Source organism: Cornus florida, unplaced genomic scaffold, assembly GCF_030987335.1.
Source record: "Cornus florida cultivar Cherokee Brave unplaced genomic scaffold, ASM3098733v1 CherokeeBrave_3.0.0_Hap2_Chr09, whole genome shotgun sequence".
In the NCBI taxonomy this organism is placed as follows: domain Eukaryota; kingdom Viridiplantae; phylum Streptophyta; class Magnoliopsida; order Cornales; family Cornaceae; genus Cornus; species Cornus florida.
Window position 1 is genome coordinate 90110494 of NW_026775579.1, and position 15630 is coordinate 90126123.

Consider the following 15630-nt stretch of genomic DNA (forward strand, 5'->3'; position numbering starts at 1 on the left):
TGCTGTATTGTAGTTCTAGTTGACAATGACTCTTGCGTCCATTAAACCAATAACTTAAAAAAATTACTAATTATAGGTAACATAATAAGATTATATTCTCAAGAAAGATGAATGTATATAATTTTCTAATTTGGCGAGTACAAAAGTAGCCCAAGTGACACCTTCCAAGTTGGTTCTCTTTGCTTGCAATTTACAATGTACAACGACCAGTCAAAACTGGCGTTAAAGCAGCTAAGCTAAATTGGATTGTCATGTGGTGTTGATTTATTTTGGGCTTAGGATATTGAAATTCTATTGACTTCCTATACTTTATTCAACTTTCTTTAATCTTGTAGGAAATGGAAACGAAATTTCTTTTCAACAGCATGTAGTGCTCCATGCACTGCCTTCTCTATTTCCCCAGCTCCAACCTACCAAATGGTTGAAAAAACAAAAAACCCAAATATAAGCAAGTGCATAAAAATGCATCCTTATTTATGGATTACCTTCCAAAAAAAAAAAAAGTAATATAATGACAATCTTATGACAAAGGCCAAACCATAGACGCCATACAAAGAAAAAAGTCAAGTTAGAAAAGATATACAAATCTTGAAACAAAGCAATAAAATAAAGAGCATATTCCAGATTTGTGAAAAAAATAGAGTCCAAAACTCTGCAATGGAACCACCATAGGAGAAACGCAGCAAAGAAGAGTGACCTAAAGGTAATAGCTCCAAAGTTACAATCACAAAGTGTTCCGACACCCAAAACTCCGCACAAGATCAAATCACGGAAAAAAAGATTAAATCTAGGTGAGACAAAACTAAAACCGACCTAGATTGGAGATCTAGTCGGAGAAAAACAACAGATTCGCTCATGTGAGTCGAAAACGAATCAAACATGAGCAGATTTAATCGAATAAAAATACAAACAGCATAAAAAAATCCAACAGAACGCATTTCATTTATTGAAATACGTTGAATTTATTATAGTCCTGAGAGACAGCTAACAGATCTCCACTCCCATGAAAAGGAGAAACAGAGTGAATAAGACAAAGGCTCGGTAGAGAGAGACTGTTAGAGAGTGGTGAGCATTTTTTCAGCACCGACACTATAAAGTTAAACGAATTCTCGAAAAAAAAAAAAAAAAAACTAAAAAAAAAAAAAACAAAAGTTAAACGTATTCCCTAACAAAACTCCAGTAAGAAACGTGACAAGTGGGTTGATTTAAACAGGATATTGTAAGATAAATGAGTTTTAATAACGATAATCATGTTAATCTGAATTGAAACGCTAATTGTCATAATGTCAAAATTTTTAACATGAATAATAATCGTGCACTTAAAGGTGCATTTTGCCAATTTGGTTACGAAAGAAGCAATTTTTAATAGAAGTAGAAACTGGTGAAGAGAGAGAAAAAATCCTCACCTGGGATTGGACATTCAATACTGCTGAAAATTCATGAGGTGAAAATACTGATTGGATGGCTCTGGTTTTGGACCCCATACTCTTCAAGCATTTCAAAACCTCCACCATAGAATCAATGCCAGATGAAGGATTAGGCACTTTTAATCTTATCTTCTCTCCCCTTACACTCTCTGTTGTTGCCAAGATCCCTTCAAGCTCTTCTTTTCTCCTCTCCAACTCTTCTTTATATCTCTGCAGATCTTCAACTTCTTTGGCCGCCGTCTGAACTATTGACTTTTTATCATTCTACAATCATAACCACAAAAAAAAATTCAATAAACATATTTTCATAAATATATCAAAAGCAATGCATACACGAGTTCAAAACATGAAACAGTCTCGGAGATTAGATTGTGTCTACGGAGATAAGATTGTGAGCCTTGTGTTTGTGTGTGTGAATACTGACCTTGGTTCCGGGAGGCAAAACGGAATGCAAGGCCAAGTAACTCTGTTTTTGCTTCTCCCTCCTCATCCTCTCATTAATCATGTGCCGACAACTCCGCTCTGTATCGTGTTCTTTACCTTTGATCAACGGAGTCCGACTCCTCCTGATCAAGAGATCGATCATTCTCTTGATTAAATTTCGATTATTCAATCCAGTACTCATACTCTTTGCAGCAATGGGTCGGTCTGTGTACCGGACGAAAGCACTTCGATTCGCCGGAAAAGCTGCCTCCATCCAGAAAATCTCATCTTGGGTGTCATATTTGAAAAATTGATCCATAATTTTCTCTGTGAGTGTGTTGTTTTGTGTGTGTAGATTTCAAATTTCGGTTCAAAGGGCTTATATAACGGTCATTTGGGAATGAAGGTATGCAAAATATGGCATAAAGAGTCACATTAAACACGTGTTCAATTAAGTGGTTTTACTTAGTCCAAGCGAGGAGGTTTTCTTTGTTGGTCAAGATGTGGATGTATTATAACTCCCATTTCCAGATTATATCGTATTTTTATGCGTTAAGGTTTGAAGTCGCTGTCTCCCTCCTATAATTGTTGACTATTCTCACTTAAACCGATCGAGTCGTGTCTATTCTGTGTCTGCAATGACGGCTAAGATTGGTATTGGGCCTCCCCTTTAAGGCTTGTCATCACTGGGTTTGTATCAAGGCTTTGGGCCTGGCCTTATGGAAGGCTAGCTTGATATAGTTTTTCTTCTTGTGGGTGTACTACCTGAGATTGGTATTGGGCCTCCCCTTTAAGGCTTGTCATCACTGGGTTTGTATCAAGGCTTTGGGCCTGGCCTTATGGAGGGCTAGCTTGATATAGTTTTTCTTCTTGTGGGTGTACTACCTGAGAAATAGGGCTTGAAATGAATTGACTTATTTGTGAAAATGTAGAATTAATAGGGTATATTTTGCGATTCAATTCAAAAGCTTAATTTATTATATTGGGTTAAGACTGAGTTCATATATACTCATTTTACTTTTTATTTGAATTCGAGGTTGGACAAGTCTCCTCTTATAACCACTTGACTTTTCTCTTTTATCCGCACCAAACAAAAAACATAAGTAGGGACGGAGCCACTTCAAAGTCAGTGGGGCAATTTACTATTATATATCACTAATTTTTTTTAATTTCAATTATATGCCTATAAAATTTTCACTTTATCCCACTAAAATTACAAAAAAAAAAATACTCTAAATTTATTTTTGTAATGAACCATGTGTCTACTACTTCCAGAAATTTCTAGATTCGTCTTGGACATAATGAACCATGTGTCTACTACTTCCCACACTCTAGAGTACAACATTGGAGGAGTAATCTTAAGCTCACTAGTTCTTAATTTAGGAGGACAAACTCAATTTAAGATCACATATTAAATATTGCGTGGAACTTTCAAACATAACATTCATGATTCATCCATATGTTTTATGTATATGTAATCTAATGTATAAAATTAGTGTAAACGTTGAAAGCTGGTTAATTCACAGCATAAAATTGAATTATAAATTAATTTTTCTTTAATTTCAAAAGATGAATTACATACGGAGTAATTTCAAGTGGAATCTTACCCTATCAGTTCATTTTATCTCTCCATAGACTCGTACGCGCGATAATATACACGCGCGCAGACGCACACCACGAGTTTGGGCGATGATAAAGAGAGAGACAGACAGTGGGTGTACGAGTGACCCAACTCGGGGAAGCATCTGAAAAAGCTGAAACGGGTATTCGTCGCCGTAGCGCTCTACCTCCCGGACGAATCGTCTTCTGACCAGGTTTGGTTTTCCATCAAACCCATATGATTATCTTCTATGTAATTTATATTGTTTACATGTCAATGCACATTGTTACTATAATACTTTTAAGCCTGTAATGGTTTGAAGCACTGAAATTATCTACTCTCCTTCGTTTCGTTTCTTGTATCTGGATTTTTAGGTTTTTATTTTTTTTGATTGAGGAAATGTTCTTCTGTTTTGAGTGTGGATTTGGGTTTTGATTGATTGATCAGCAGGGTCGAACGAGAGAAAGAAGGACGATAGCTCGTCTGACCAAACCCTATCGCCAGAACCCTTCAGGTGGGTTTTGTGCTAGACTTCTCTCTCCTCTTCTTCTTCTCCATCACAAACCCTAGTATCCTGAACAACCCTAGTTTTTTTTTTTTTTTTTTTTTCGTCCTTTCCGTCACAAAAATAACTCCGCCCAGTAGATTCTCCCCCCCCCCCCCCCCCCCCCCCCTCTCTCTCTCTCTCACACACACACACACACACTGTTTTCTTTCTCCTGGTAACTTTCTTCAACCTTTCCCCTTTAACTATTTTTTATCTGTCTCTCACAGAGGCACAGTTGTCCTTTTATTTATTTATTTTTTATATTTCCTGCTGTTTCCTCTTACTCCTCTTTTCCCCTCTTATGTGTTCCCCATCTCGGTTTTTTTTCCATGCAAAGTTGTGAATTCTATTTGGCTGTGGTTTTTAATAAGTAGGTGCTACCATGACACTGTAATTTGTAGCTTATTACACGGGACAGTTTTTTGGGAAAAACTATAGAACTTGTCTGCTATTATTATTAATTTAGTTGAGGCTTTGTAATAAGCATGTGACAAAAAGGAATTTGTTTGCGGACTTTACAATAAATGTGCTGCAAAAAGAGTTGGTGTTTTCTTTATCTCTTTGTATGGGTAATTTTCCAATTGCTAAATATTTAATATTTTCATGATAACTTGTGATGTGTGAAATTCTGGATTATTGGTATGATAATTTATGCCATGTTCTTGACTCACTGACTCTTATATATGTAAATATTGTAGTTAATATTATATATTTGAAACTTTAAATATTCTATTGGGACTGAAAATAGAATTTTTTTGAGAAATAAAGTGATTAGAATGGTTAAGGCTAAATTGTAGTTAATATTATATATTTGAAACTTTAAATATTCTATTGGGACTGAAAATAGAATTTTTTTTGAGAAAATAAAGTGATTAGAATGGTTAAGGCTAAAAGTCCCTTTTGATAATTTTTGGGGGCATGTTTACAATTATTAAAAAGATCTATACAAGATTATAATAAACAAAAAGTTGAGTGGGGGCAGCTGCCCTCATCATGTATAAACTTAATAAAAATAGGAAAAAAAACATATTTGTTCTAAGAGTTTGAGGGTTCTCCTCCCCATATATGGGATAGGAAATTCTTCAAAAATTTTGATTTCACAGAACAAAAAGGCATGATTATAAACATACCTGTATAAGTAATCTACACTTGTAGTGCCTAAATATCAATCTGAAACCAAATAGCAACGTGATGACTATATGCTATATGACTTTTGTTAGTCATGTTTTAGTATGTGACTGTTCCTATTTGTATTTTCCTTTTTTTCTTTTCTAGTTTCTTGTATATTTGTTTTGGGTCTTGTAATGTTACCTTATTTATATGTGTATTTTGAGCATATTATTGCATATAATTAATGCGGACTGAAATTGAGCTATTGCCAATACTTCCAAAACATGTTCTTTGTGTTGCATGTTGTTCTAGTTTTATTTATCTTTGTGCTCCAACTTCGGTTGTTGTTGGGTCATTAGGAGAGTTTGAGATGTTTTAATACTAAATTTTTTGTAAAAGTGAAAGCTATCAAATGGGAGATGTAAAAGTATTCAAGAATTGAGTGAATTTAGGGCAAACTTTTTGTTGATGTTTGAGATGTTTTAATGCCATTAAGGGAGGTCATGAGAAGCACAACTGGTGCAAGTTCTGCTTGGTCAAATTGTTAAATTAATGATGTGTACTTCAGTAGTTCGATCAATCTGGGTTTCTAATGATCAGTCTTGGTTCCATGCTCTCATTATGACATATAATTTGAATCTACCATAACTATTAGCACTCCAACCTTATTAATGTATTAGATGAATAAATGGAAAATTTCTACCTACCTTTCTTGTGTTCTGATAAAATTTTACTTGGCCACCACATCTTCTGAAGCTGGCAAGGGACCACCCTTGCCATTGGTGTCAATTGGCAGAATCTTACTTGCGTTGTTAGTTGACTATGGTAACTGCATGAAATCACCGTAGTAGTTAGTGCCTCTACTTAAATAAATGATGTTTTAAACCATTCTTATACTTTGTATCCTCTTTCTTTACAACCACATACTCCGTTTCATCTTCTTCTCTCCTTGATTCTAATTTCACTTGGAGCTGTGTGACATGTGTTCTTGGTGTTCATGTTTGCTTTCATTTTCTCTTTTTGAAATTCATTTTTCCATTCCAAACTTTAAAAATCCACTCCTTTCTTTTGAACCACCCAGCATTATAAAGTTCGGGAGTTCTGGTTTCAATTCGAATTATTTTCATAACTCCTAGTATTTTTGAAGATGCAAGTGAAAACCCATGAAAGGTTGTTTTAAAAATTCATTTTCGATAAAACACTTGCAAGAACCTTGACACTTATTGTATTGAAGTTCACCATACAATGTTGGGAAGCTTTTTTTTTTTTCTCCCTGGACCAACTAGATATTATTGAAGAGTTTATTATTATTATTTTTTGAAAGGGCATGGAAACTGGGGTCAAAGTTTGGTCAACTTTTGGAATTTTGGTCATTTCACTGGGGTTCTATAAACATGTAGGTCTTACATTGTTTTACCAAACATTTGTTATTTGATTTAGATGCAGCGTGCTATTAATGATCCAGTTGATGTGGTCCTTAATACTGGAAAAAGAAAGAAGGGTGCAACTGAATAAAATCCTCCCTTGGGCGTGCTTTTGATGTGTTCTGCATCAAAATTCAGAGGGCCATATGTTTATTCATACACTAGGACGTCAAATTCTCTCTCTCTCTAAGGATGTCAATTTCACCACTTGAGCTTTTTTTAATTTTCTCAAACTGCTGTTCGAGAAATGTTATAGCTTGCAGGATTGCAGGTACGGCAATATACTGTAACTTTAGGGGAACAATCTAGCTGTATCAAAGTTTCTTTGTTAATATCTCACTTCAAGTATTACTTATCAAAAAAAAAACAAGATACCTCACTTCAAGTATTGGTTACTTTTTCTTACTAGATAATTGTTTGGCATGATTCTATATTGATATAATTTAACTCAGAAGTTTTTGAACTTCTCAAGTGTACTTCTGACAAAAACCTACTCTACTATCTCCAAGGCACCTGTCTCCATCACAACTACCTGTCTGCCTGTACTGCTGCTACCACCACTGCTAGCTTCATCATATTGCAAAATAGGTACCACTGCATTAGCCCCCAACATTAGGACCACCATCTTTGGCCTAGTGACATCAACAGCACCTACCTCTGCTTTGCCATGGCCATCATTATACTGTCAGCTGCACTCTCTCAATACTTGGTTCTGCCCCTCATCTTTCTTTTCATCAGCCCCCTTACCAGCTTGTCCTGTGCCTTGGCCTGTGATAATATTGGATATTTGCAAAGCATGTGCTTTTTGTGGGATGGGGAGGAAATCATGGGTTTTATATATTTTAAGTTATTTTACGTAGATTTGTACATTGGTAAGTTTTATGGGATTCAATTATGTCTATGAGATGTTTAGAACTTCAGATATAAAATGTAATGAAGATCTCAACTACTTTATCTGACACATGTGAATTTATGCGGAATTTTTTTGTTAATTTTCTTCTAGAGTTGTCTCTTTGATTTTGGGATTTAATTGTCTTAAACATTGAATAGGATTTTCATTAAGAGAACTGTGAACAGAAGGCTCTTTTCACCAGTGATTTTACTGCATCCGCTAATTGGTAAACTTTTTATAGGCAGGAAAAAGAAAAAGTGGATGAAGCAAACAATTTAGTAAACATAGTAGCTCCTTTAATTTTTTTTTCTATCATGTTATATCTGGCTAGTAAATTACATGTGTATATATTTGTATCTAGATTATATTGGTAATGTACATAACACATCTAATAATATCTACTTTGCTATTGTTAATTAATGCATAGGGGTATTCATATGGTAAAAGCTAAAAGTTCTTTTCATGCTTCTCTTATTGCTCCATTTAAAAATTTCTATTTTTTCAAAAAGTTTATTCATGTGTTTAACAGATGATTTGTTCAATGTATTTGTGTTTTTACATTTTGCATTATTTTTAGCATGATGATAATTTGATATATGGCTGATAAGCCTGATATTCATATAAGAATGCTTTGGTATCTCTCTCCAATATATTTCATTATGAATATCTTTCTTGTTCATCGCCAATTAATTAAAAGGTGGTAATTGACACGTAGAATGCCAGTTCTTTAATAGAAGAGGAATAGAAGTTCAGATTGGGTTTGATCAAAGTGTTTGTGATGGAAGAGTTGGATTTTTACTTGAATTTGCCTTCCATATTTTGACGGTTTCAAATGTTTATGTTTGTAAGCCAACTTTGTTGAGATATTTTTTGGCATGTCATATTGGGCATGTAATTCTTTTTGACTAGTTAAAAGGAAAAAAAAACAGTGCCAATTATTCTGTGCTGAAAAGTATCTCAAAGGGTCTCAATGCCTGGTGGTGTTAATAACTATATTTGCAAAACTTGGATTGTTATATGTTGCTTTCTTTTCTTTAGTAAAGCATTTGTCTAAAGAGATTTTACTTGTCAAATTATTATTATTTATCTTAATAGATATTAGGAGAGGTTGGATATGACTTGCATACTGTTTTATCATGACCATTGCATGATAGATTACTGAGCTTTGTTTTGGTCATCATGGCAGGTGAGAATTGAAAAGATGTTTCTGAAAGTGAGATTGTCATGGAATGTTGTAGTTCCTGCTGAATGCCTGGATGCTAAAGGGTTGATGCTTCAAAGATCAATCATTATCCGACTGATGGATGACTTTTCTGTCAAGAAGGCCACAAAAGATCTTGGTTATTTTCTCGCGGTAACAACATTGGAGAAAATTGGAGAAGGAAAGGTTAGACAACACACAGGGGATGTGCTCTTCCCTGTAGATTTCAGCGGCATCACGTTTAAGATTTACAGGGGAGAGATCTTAGAGGGAGTTGTCCACAAGATTCTGAAGCATGGGGCTTTCTTGAGATGTGGGCCTGTTGAGAACATGTATCTCTCTTACCAAAAGATGCCTGATTATCGTTATGTGCCCGGAGAAAATCCAATCTTCATGAATGACAAGATGTCCAAGATTGAGAAAGACGTGGTGGTGCGAGTCATTGTGATTGGCACAAAGTACGTAGAGGCTGAAAGGGAATTCCAGGCAGTTGTCAGCTTGGAGGGTGATTTCCTTGGACCTGTTTCATGATGAAGTTCCTACTCAAAGATTCGATCTTTTGATTGTCGTCATATTAGGAATGCGACCTGTTCCACATTTTGTCATGACTGGACTGGTCTTCTACCAATGGAAAGTTCTTTATTGTCTAATGTTATGGTGTAATTTCTGGATTAGGTGTGGTTTAACTGATTCTTAGTTGTAATGCGTTGGTTGCTTTTGGCATAGTTAGTCTGTTATGTAAGCATTGTTCTACTTATCTGGATTCCAACAGCAATGGAAATATCATGTTTTGTTTCATTGTTTAGCAATCAGCATGTATGATATTACTACTAGTGGATTGGCGCTCGGCATTACTGATTGCAGTTTTAGAAATATGGTATATGTAACAACAGGAGCAAGTGACTAATGCCATAATTTCCTCAACAAGTTGCTGATTCTCCCTTCTTGTATTTGCTTTCAGGGTGACTAATATATTGCATTTGTGGAATAAAATGATTGTTTTCATATTCAAATCCATGCCCCAAGTTTTTACCCTTTAATAGGTGAGAAATGTACCCAAATCGGTGACCTTTAACTTAGAATTGAAAGAAATTTAGTTAAAAATTTGAAATGAATTTTTTCCAATCTCAAATCACCGATTCAATGTTTTCAAACGTAACATAAAAGTTTAAAATAGTGTCTAACAGATCGAAAAGGAAGCTTAAGCAACTCTCCAAGAATTCTTGGAATACAAGAGGGTAGCGTTTACAACTGCAATAACTCAAAATTCTCCTTGGAGTATGAGAGAGCAGGGTTTACAAGTACAATAACTCAAAATACTAACGCTACTCCAAATTCAAAATAATACAGGTATATTTCGATCCAATAGATAAACAAGGTGTAGTCCTTTCCAGGTTAATGAACACTGCCACCCAAATGAGAAATTATAAGATGACCATTTAGGGAAATATATATATATATATATAATGGTCTCGGACCTTGTAATTTGGTCAATCACAAACTGTCACACAATTAAATGTATCTGTTTTATTCAGTTTGAAACTGTCACGTAATCAAATGTATCAATTTTATTCATTTTATTTATTTATTGCGTGACGATTTGTAGATGCATTTAATTAGGTTTCCAATTGTTAGAAATTTTTACCGATTATATTAGAAAAACTGAAAATACTTTTAGAGAAGAAGCCACTCTACTCCAATTATTCTTGTTCAACTTTTTAAAAGTGTCTTAATAATTCAAATTTTTATTTTTTTTCCGATAGAATTATGGAAAACAGTTATATGATCAGAAAATTAAAACATTTTTTTTTTTTTTTTTTTTTTTTTTTTTTTTTTTTTGTATAATTTTCTGATTTGCAGTTTTTAAGAATGCCCTTTTTCTCCAGCATCACAAGAAGGTTGAACTGAATGACCCAACAAGTCTAGAATGGACTGCGGGTCTCCACCCGAGATATTTATTGTAAGTCATACCAAATGGACCCAGTCTGACTATTCAATATCCACACCTATGAAAAATAGTACTACTCCCAATATATAGACCTGTTTGGTTGTCATAGAAGTCAACGGTTTACTCTTCAACCCCAAATCCGTTCACAGAGAGAGAGAGAGAGGAAACCAAAAAACCCTAATCCATTCGGTAACTTGAGAGATCTTCTTCTGTTCTCCAATGTCGTCAACACCACCAACTGGCTACACCACAATCCCACCGTCCACCTCACCCACATCCACCTCCACCGTCGACTTCATCTCTCGCACCACCCACATCCGCCAATCACTCGCTGCCGCTCTACGCCCATGGCGAGAACTCCTCCATCCCTCCGCCCTCAGCCTCCCCTTCTCCTTCTCCGAAGCTACCTACCGTCTTAGGATTAATCTCTACCAATTTCGCGTCAACTACACTATCATCGCTTTGCTCGTACTCTTCTTGAGTCTCTTGTATCACCCCATCTCTATGATTGTCTTCTTGATCACATTCGTTGGATGGATGTATCTCTACATCTTTCGCGACGAGCCTTTATTGGTTCTCAATCGAACGGTCGATGATCGGGTGGTTCTTGTTGGGATGTCTTTGGTTACCATCTTTGCCCTAATTCTGACTCATGTGTGGTTGAATGTCTTCGTTGCTGTTGCGATTGGGGCTTCGGTTGTTTGCCTTCATGCCGCGTTTAGGGCTATTGATGATATTGATGATCAAGAATCGCCGTACGGAGCGCTGTTTTCGGTTGTCGACAGTGCTGATGGAGAGTATAGCCCAGTTTGATTGAATCGCGGAGTGTTTCGGATGGTGAATTTGGGTCACATGAACTGAAAGGATGGTGAATTAGGTTTGTACGTGATTGTAGATTTGGGATAATTCTTGCATTCTTGCAGTTTTTTGTTATATACAATTGAATGTCTACAACATTTCAACATAATTGAATGTCTACAACATTTTAGCATCTATATTAGTATTGAAGTAATCAACTATGGTTTACCTTTCATTCATGACCATTTGGTTTTTTGACTTGATTTCTTTGTTTTCCATCTGATGTGGTTTGTATGAGAAATAGGAAGTTACTGAATTCTGGTCATTTATATGGTTGTAGATCTTGTTTGTGCACAAAGACACTGCTAATACCTAGCTGAAACAGAGAATACTGTTTGAATTGTATTTGGGAACTTGTGTATGGAAATCGGATAACCTATGAAAATTAAATCACTCTATAGTTTCTTAGCCGAACCTTAGGATGAGTCCACCAGGTTTTCTGGTGGCATTTAGATTTCATTTTTGTCATAATTGTTGGAAGGATGGGGTTTTAGGATTTCATGGAAAACTGTACTTCAATATTTTCACTAACTGTGAACAAAATAGAGGCGTTCCATTGCTGTGAATCGACCACGGGCCTGCAATCTAAGGTTTCTCTTGTGCTCTAGGTTGGAGGATTTAACCCCAACACTTTTGTTGCAGGTTTAGGCTACATTTGTTAGCTGTATCAGTGTTTGGGGGTGCTTTGTGATCCCATTAGGACAATCAAAATGGATTGATTATCTTGCATGTGCAGATAAACTCAGTACCATTGGGGGAACTGTGAATTGTGAGACACTAGGTAAGAGGAAAATCATGGATTAAACATGATTTAAATTACTTTTATGGGCTTTCTCCTACTTTCTCTCTTCTAAGGAAAGTCATGAAAAAGGGAAAATGAGCCAAGAATATGGCAAAGTACATAATTGTTATACAGAATATGTAGCAATACAGTTTCTTGAATGAATTTTTTATAGTCCTTTATTTGTATATTTAGGAAAAAAAGATCTATTCTAGTACATCGCTATCTGGCTGACAAACTTGGCCTTTGGTCATACAAAGTGATGTTCTTGAATAAACTCAAAATTAAAAATTGTTACTTGCTTGTATATATGTTGGTGGACTTCCAAAACATGCACAGAGATGCTGTGGCATGAACTTATCTTGATAGGTGTTTGAATTGGTTGTTCTCTTCAGATTTATTTGAATTTGGTTATCTGTCTTTATATGTAGTCAAATAATTTCTAACACTAGACTTACCAAAAAAAAAAAATTCTAACACTACACATGTATCCATTTATAAATTGGTCTGGACTTGGATCAATTTGCTCATTGCTCTCTCTCTCTCTCTCTCTCTCTCTCTCTCTCACTCTCATTCATTTAAATCCACTGGTTTGTCATCTGGAATTATTTAAACACCTTGGCCAGCAATGACCTGTATGAGTAATGGTACCATGTAACAATGAGTGCATCAGGGCATTATTAAGTGTAATGATATGCATGGGAATGCATTCACATTGAAGATTGTTGATTGCTTTTGATGCTAGTGGTTGCCTTCAGGGCTTGAAATGGAGCAGATTCATGTGATTCCAGGTTTATATCTGTATTTTAGGATTCCCTATCTCGATTTGAATCCAAGTTGGATTCAATGACCATGATCCATATCTGGCCCATATAAGTCAAGACCATTTAGTATAAAGTATATTTGGTAGAATTCAATCCCTTTTTTGAATTCAGATTCAAAATTAAGATCCCGAGCCCGACTGATAGCTAGTAATAGGCAGTTACGATTAAATGCACATTCAGTAATATGTGGGTAGTGGTGCACTGTGCACAAGTCAGTTTGATGATTATGGTTCTTTTGTAGTCATGAGAATTGCTATTGTGCAAAGTGTACTGTGCTTTAATTATAATAAAATTCATGGTAATGGCAACTTAATTGTTGCAGCCTTTTCTTTCATACAGCTCCTGTGTTTTCTTGTGCCCTAGGATATTATTTGCATCAAATGAAAGCACAATTTATAGAGTTTGCACCTTTCAACAAATGAGATCTTTTTTTATCGTTTTCTCAGGCGCAATAATGGGCCTTTCTTGTGACACTATCAATTTTCAATGTGGGGACAAAATGGACTCTTCATATCCATGGTTTGTCCAAAGATGATATAGTTATATACTTAAGTTGAGATCCCTGCATATGATAAAACCACTTTTCTTTGTCAAAGTTTGTTGCCTAGCGTGCTTGAATGGTATACTGATAAAACCACTTGTCTTTGTCATAGTTTGTTGCCTAGCATGGTTGAATGGTATACTGATAAAATTGAACAATCTTCTTGTATGACTATATTTGTGAGAGGTCCACATATACCTGGCACTGCAGTTGAACTTGCAGTCTGATGTATTGTTTGGTACATTGTTTTTTTTTTTTTTTTTTTTGAGTTTCTTGATACATTTGCCTTATTAGAGTGAGAGTCACAGGAAATGGATTGTTGCTTTGCAAAAATATTCTGCTGATAGTAACCCAACTCTGGCGTGTTATGGTTATGGTTCATGCAACTGGAACTGCAGTCATTCTAACTATTTAGCTCAATGTAAGCTGTTTGTCTCCTTCCTATTAGGGGGAAGAAAACAAGGAAACAACATGGAGCAACAATGTCATCCGTGTTTGATGGTGCAATGTCATCAGTGTTTTTAGTGGTTTAGGGCAAATGGGCAATGTGGACCAATTTCAGAGTGCACTGGTCATTAGGGGAGAGTTTTTTTTTTCTTTGACGATGGTGGTGTTGAGTTTGAGCCTTTTAGAGCACCTCATAATCCACCACCGAACACATGCAGTCCTCTCGTTGCACGTGTACTGGGCAATTGCCCGGAAAATTCCTTGGGGGGTGGCCCCAAGGGGATCTCTAACAAACTTTGATTCATCAAACAAGTTACCAAACTGTTCGGCCTCGACAAGAGCAATTTCATGGCATTGGCAATGTCTCTTTATATTTTTAATCTTGTGATTACATATTTTCTTTCAATACAAAAAAGAGGCTATCAATGACTAGTGGTTTTCTTTCCCCAAGCTTTCAGTGTCCAAAAGAGCTGCTAAAATTTGTTTTGAGAAACATTGATAAGAAAGAGAAAGATTCATATATGGAAACATCTTTGCTATTATGTCCCAGGAAAAAAAAAAGCAAGCGAAATGCTGAAGATTGTTAGTAAAAACTATACAAATTTCATTTGTAAAGTACTTCACTTGTAAAATAATTAAGACAGCCTATGCATGAATGCCAATCAGTACTGGAATTAATTTTCCATATTGATATCCCCTGCAAGTACAGGTCCTTTAGTGTCACTATTGCTTTTCCTCTTAAAGTGTGTATCCCTTCACAATATCATCCAATGGAAGATGAATGTTACACATTCTTACATACTTATATCAAGAATATAGATTACCTATCACATGGGCATCTTATAGGAGTCCTTGGATTAGTCGAGGCAAAGTCTTCGACACCCGATCATCATCGAAAAAATAACTTATTTATCAGGTATAGAGAAAAATATTGCAAATATGCCATGCAATTAAATCAAAATTATAATCAATATCCAACAGTATAGCCTCTCCTCCCTCAAAAGGGAGGTGAGGAGTTCGAGCCCTGTAATGGTTAATATATGAAACGTCTGTGTGTGCGCTTAACCAACTCAAATATATATATATACCAAGGACTTTTATAGAGAAAAAGTTTGAGCCACGGGATGGCTAACTGAGGGTCTCAGTGCCTCAAATAGAAATGGACAAGACCAAACTAAACTCGGCTCATTTTCTCAGTGAACGAGTCCGTACCAAGCTTTAAACAAGCAAAGCCCAAACTGTTTATGAACAACTCGGTTCATTTGTAGTACTAGCCACACCTGCTTGAATGGGATTAATTTTCCCTTTTAGTGAGGGTGAACTTAAGATTCTGAGGTCTAATTTCCAACAGGTCTCAACAATAACACGAAACCTGTTTCACTTTCTAGTGTGAGAATTCATGAGCCTCTTCCTGCTTAACTCAACTAACGCCTTCTGTGGCTTTCTTCTCACTTTTGGACTTAATCTGTCATGGAAATAGTTCCTCTTCTGTCATTGCTCGCTCGGTGTCACAAGATCAGAGCTTGCATGACAAAGCAAATTTGTCTCCGAAAAGAAATAATACAAATGAAGCCAACAATCCCAAGGAGTACAACAAGAGGCAGAAA

At 35.8% G+C, this 15630-nt stretch overlaps 3 protein-coding genes across 8 annotated transcripts; 2 read left to right on the forward strand and 1 right to left on the reverse strand.

The window, feature by feature from the left end:
* Positions 1 to 41: 41 nt before the first annotated feature.
* On the reverse strand, positions 42 to 2188 carry LOC132273467 (transcription factor bHLH92). The gene is made up of 3 exons (XM_059774428.1): positions 1852 to 2188; positions 1407 to 1691; positions 42 to 410 (listed from the first exon to the last, which is right to left on the reverse strand). Exons 1-3 carry the CDS (start codon positions 2167 to 2169, stop codon positions 324 to 326), a joined length of 690 nt encoding a protein of 229 aa, XP_059630411.1. The 5' UTR covers positions 2170 to 2188; the 3' UTR covers positions 42 to 323.
* Positions 2189 to 3518: 1330 nt separating this feature from the next.
* LOC132275055 (DNA-directed RNA polymerase V subunit 7) lies at positions 3519 to 9422 on the forward strand. 6 transcript variants are annotated; one of them, XM_059776432.1, is made up of 4 exons: positions 3541 to 3664; positions 3898 to 3964; positions 6548 to 6802; positions 8610 to 9422. In XM_059776432.1, the coding sequence occupies exon 4, from the start codon at positions 8625 to 8627 to the stop codon at positions 9153 to 9155; it is 531 nt and encodes a 176-aa protein (XP_059632415.1). In that variant the 5' UTR covers positions 3541 to 3664; positions 3898 to 3964; positions 6548 to 6802; positions 8610 to 8624; the 3' UTR covers positions 9156 to 9422. The 6 variants fall into 6 exon arrangements, with proteins under 6 accessions (XP_059632412.1, XP_059632415.1, XP_059632416.1 ...); XM_059776433.1 differs by having other exon boundaries at positions 3901 to 3964; XM_059776430.1 differs by lacking the exon at positions 6548 to 6802.
* A 1243-nt stretch (positions 9423 to 10665) lies between these two features.
* Positions 10666 to 11565, forward strand: LOC132275056 (PRA1 family protein F2-like). The gene has a single exon (XM_059776435.1). It carries the CDS (start codon positions 10792 to 10794, stop codon positions 11383 to 11385), a length of 594 nt encoding a protein of 197 aa, XP_059632418.1. The 5' UTR covers positions 10666 to 10791; the 3' UTR covers positions 11386 to 11565.
* Positions 11566 to 15630: the final 4065 nt, after the last annotated feature.

What these genes read in the sequence shown, in the direction of transcription:
- LOC132275056 (XM_059776435.1), top strand. Translation starts at nt 10,792, where the DNA reads ATGTCGTCAACACCACCAACTGGCTACACCACAATCCCACCGTCCACC.
- LOC132273467 (XM_059774428.1), bottom strand. Translation starts at nt 2,169, where the DNA reads ATGGATCAATTTTTCAAATATGACACCCAAGATGAGATTTTCTGGATG. An exon ending in TTTTGCCTCCCGGAACCAAG is followed by an intron (nt 1,692 to 1,851) that starts GTCAGTATTCAC and finishes TTATGATTGTAG; the next exon opens with AATGATAAAAAGTCAATAGT. An exon ending in TATTGAATGTCCAATCCCAG is followed by an intron (nt 411 to 1,406) that starts GTGAGGATTTTT and finishes ACCATTTGGTAG; the next exon opens with GTTGGAGCTGGGGAAATAGA.
- LOC132275055 (XM_059776429.1), top strand. Translation starts at nt 8,625, where the DNA reads ATGTTTCTGAAAGTGAGATTGTCATGGAATGTTGTAGTTCCTGCTGAA.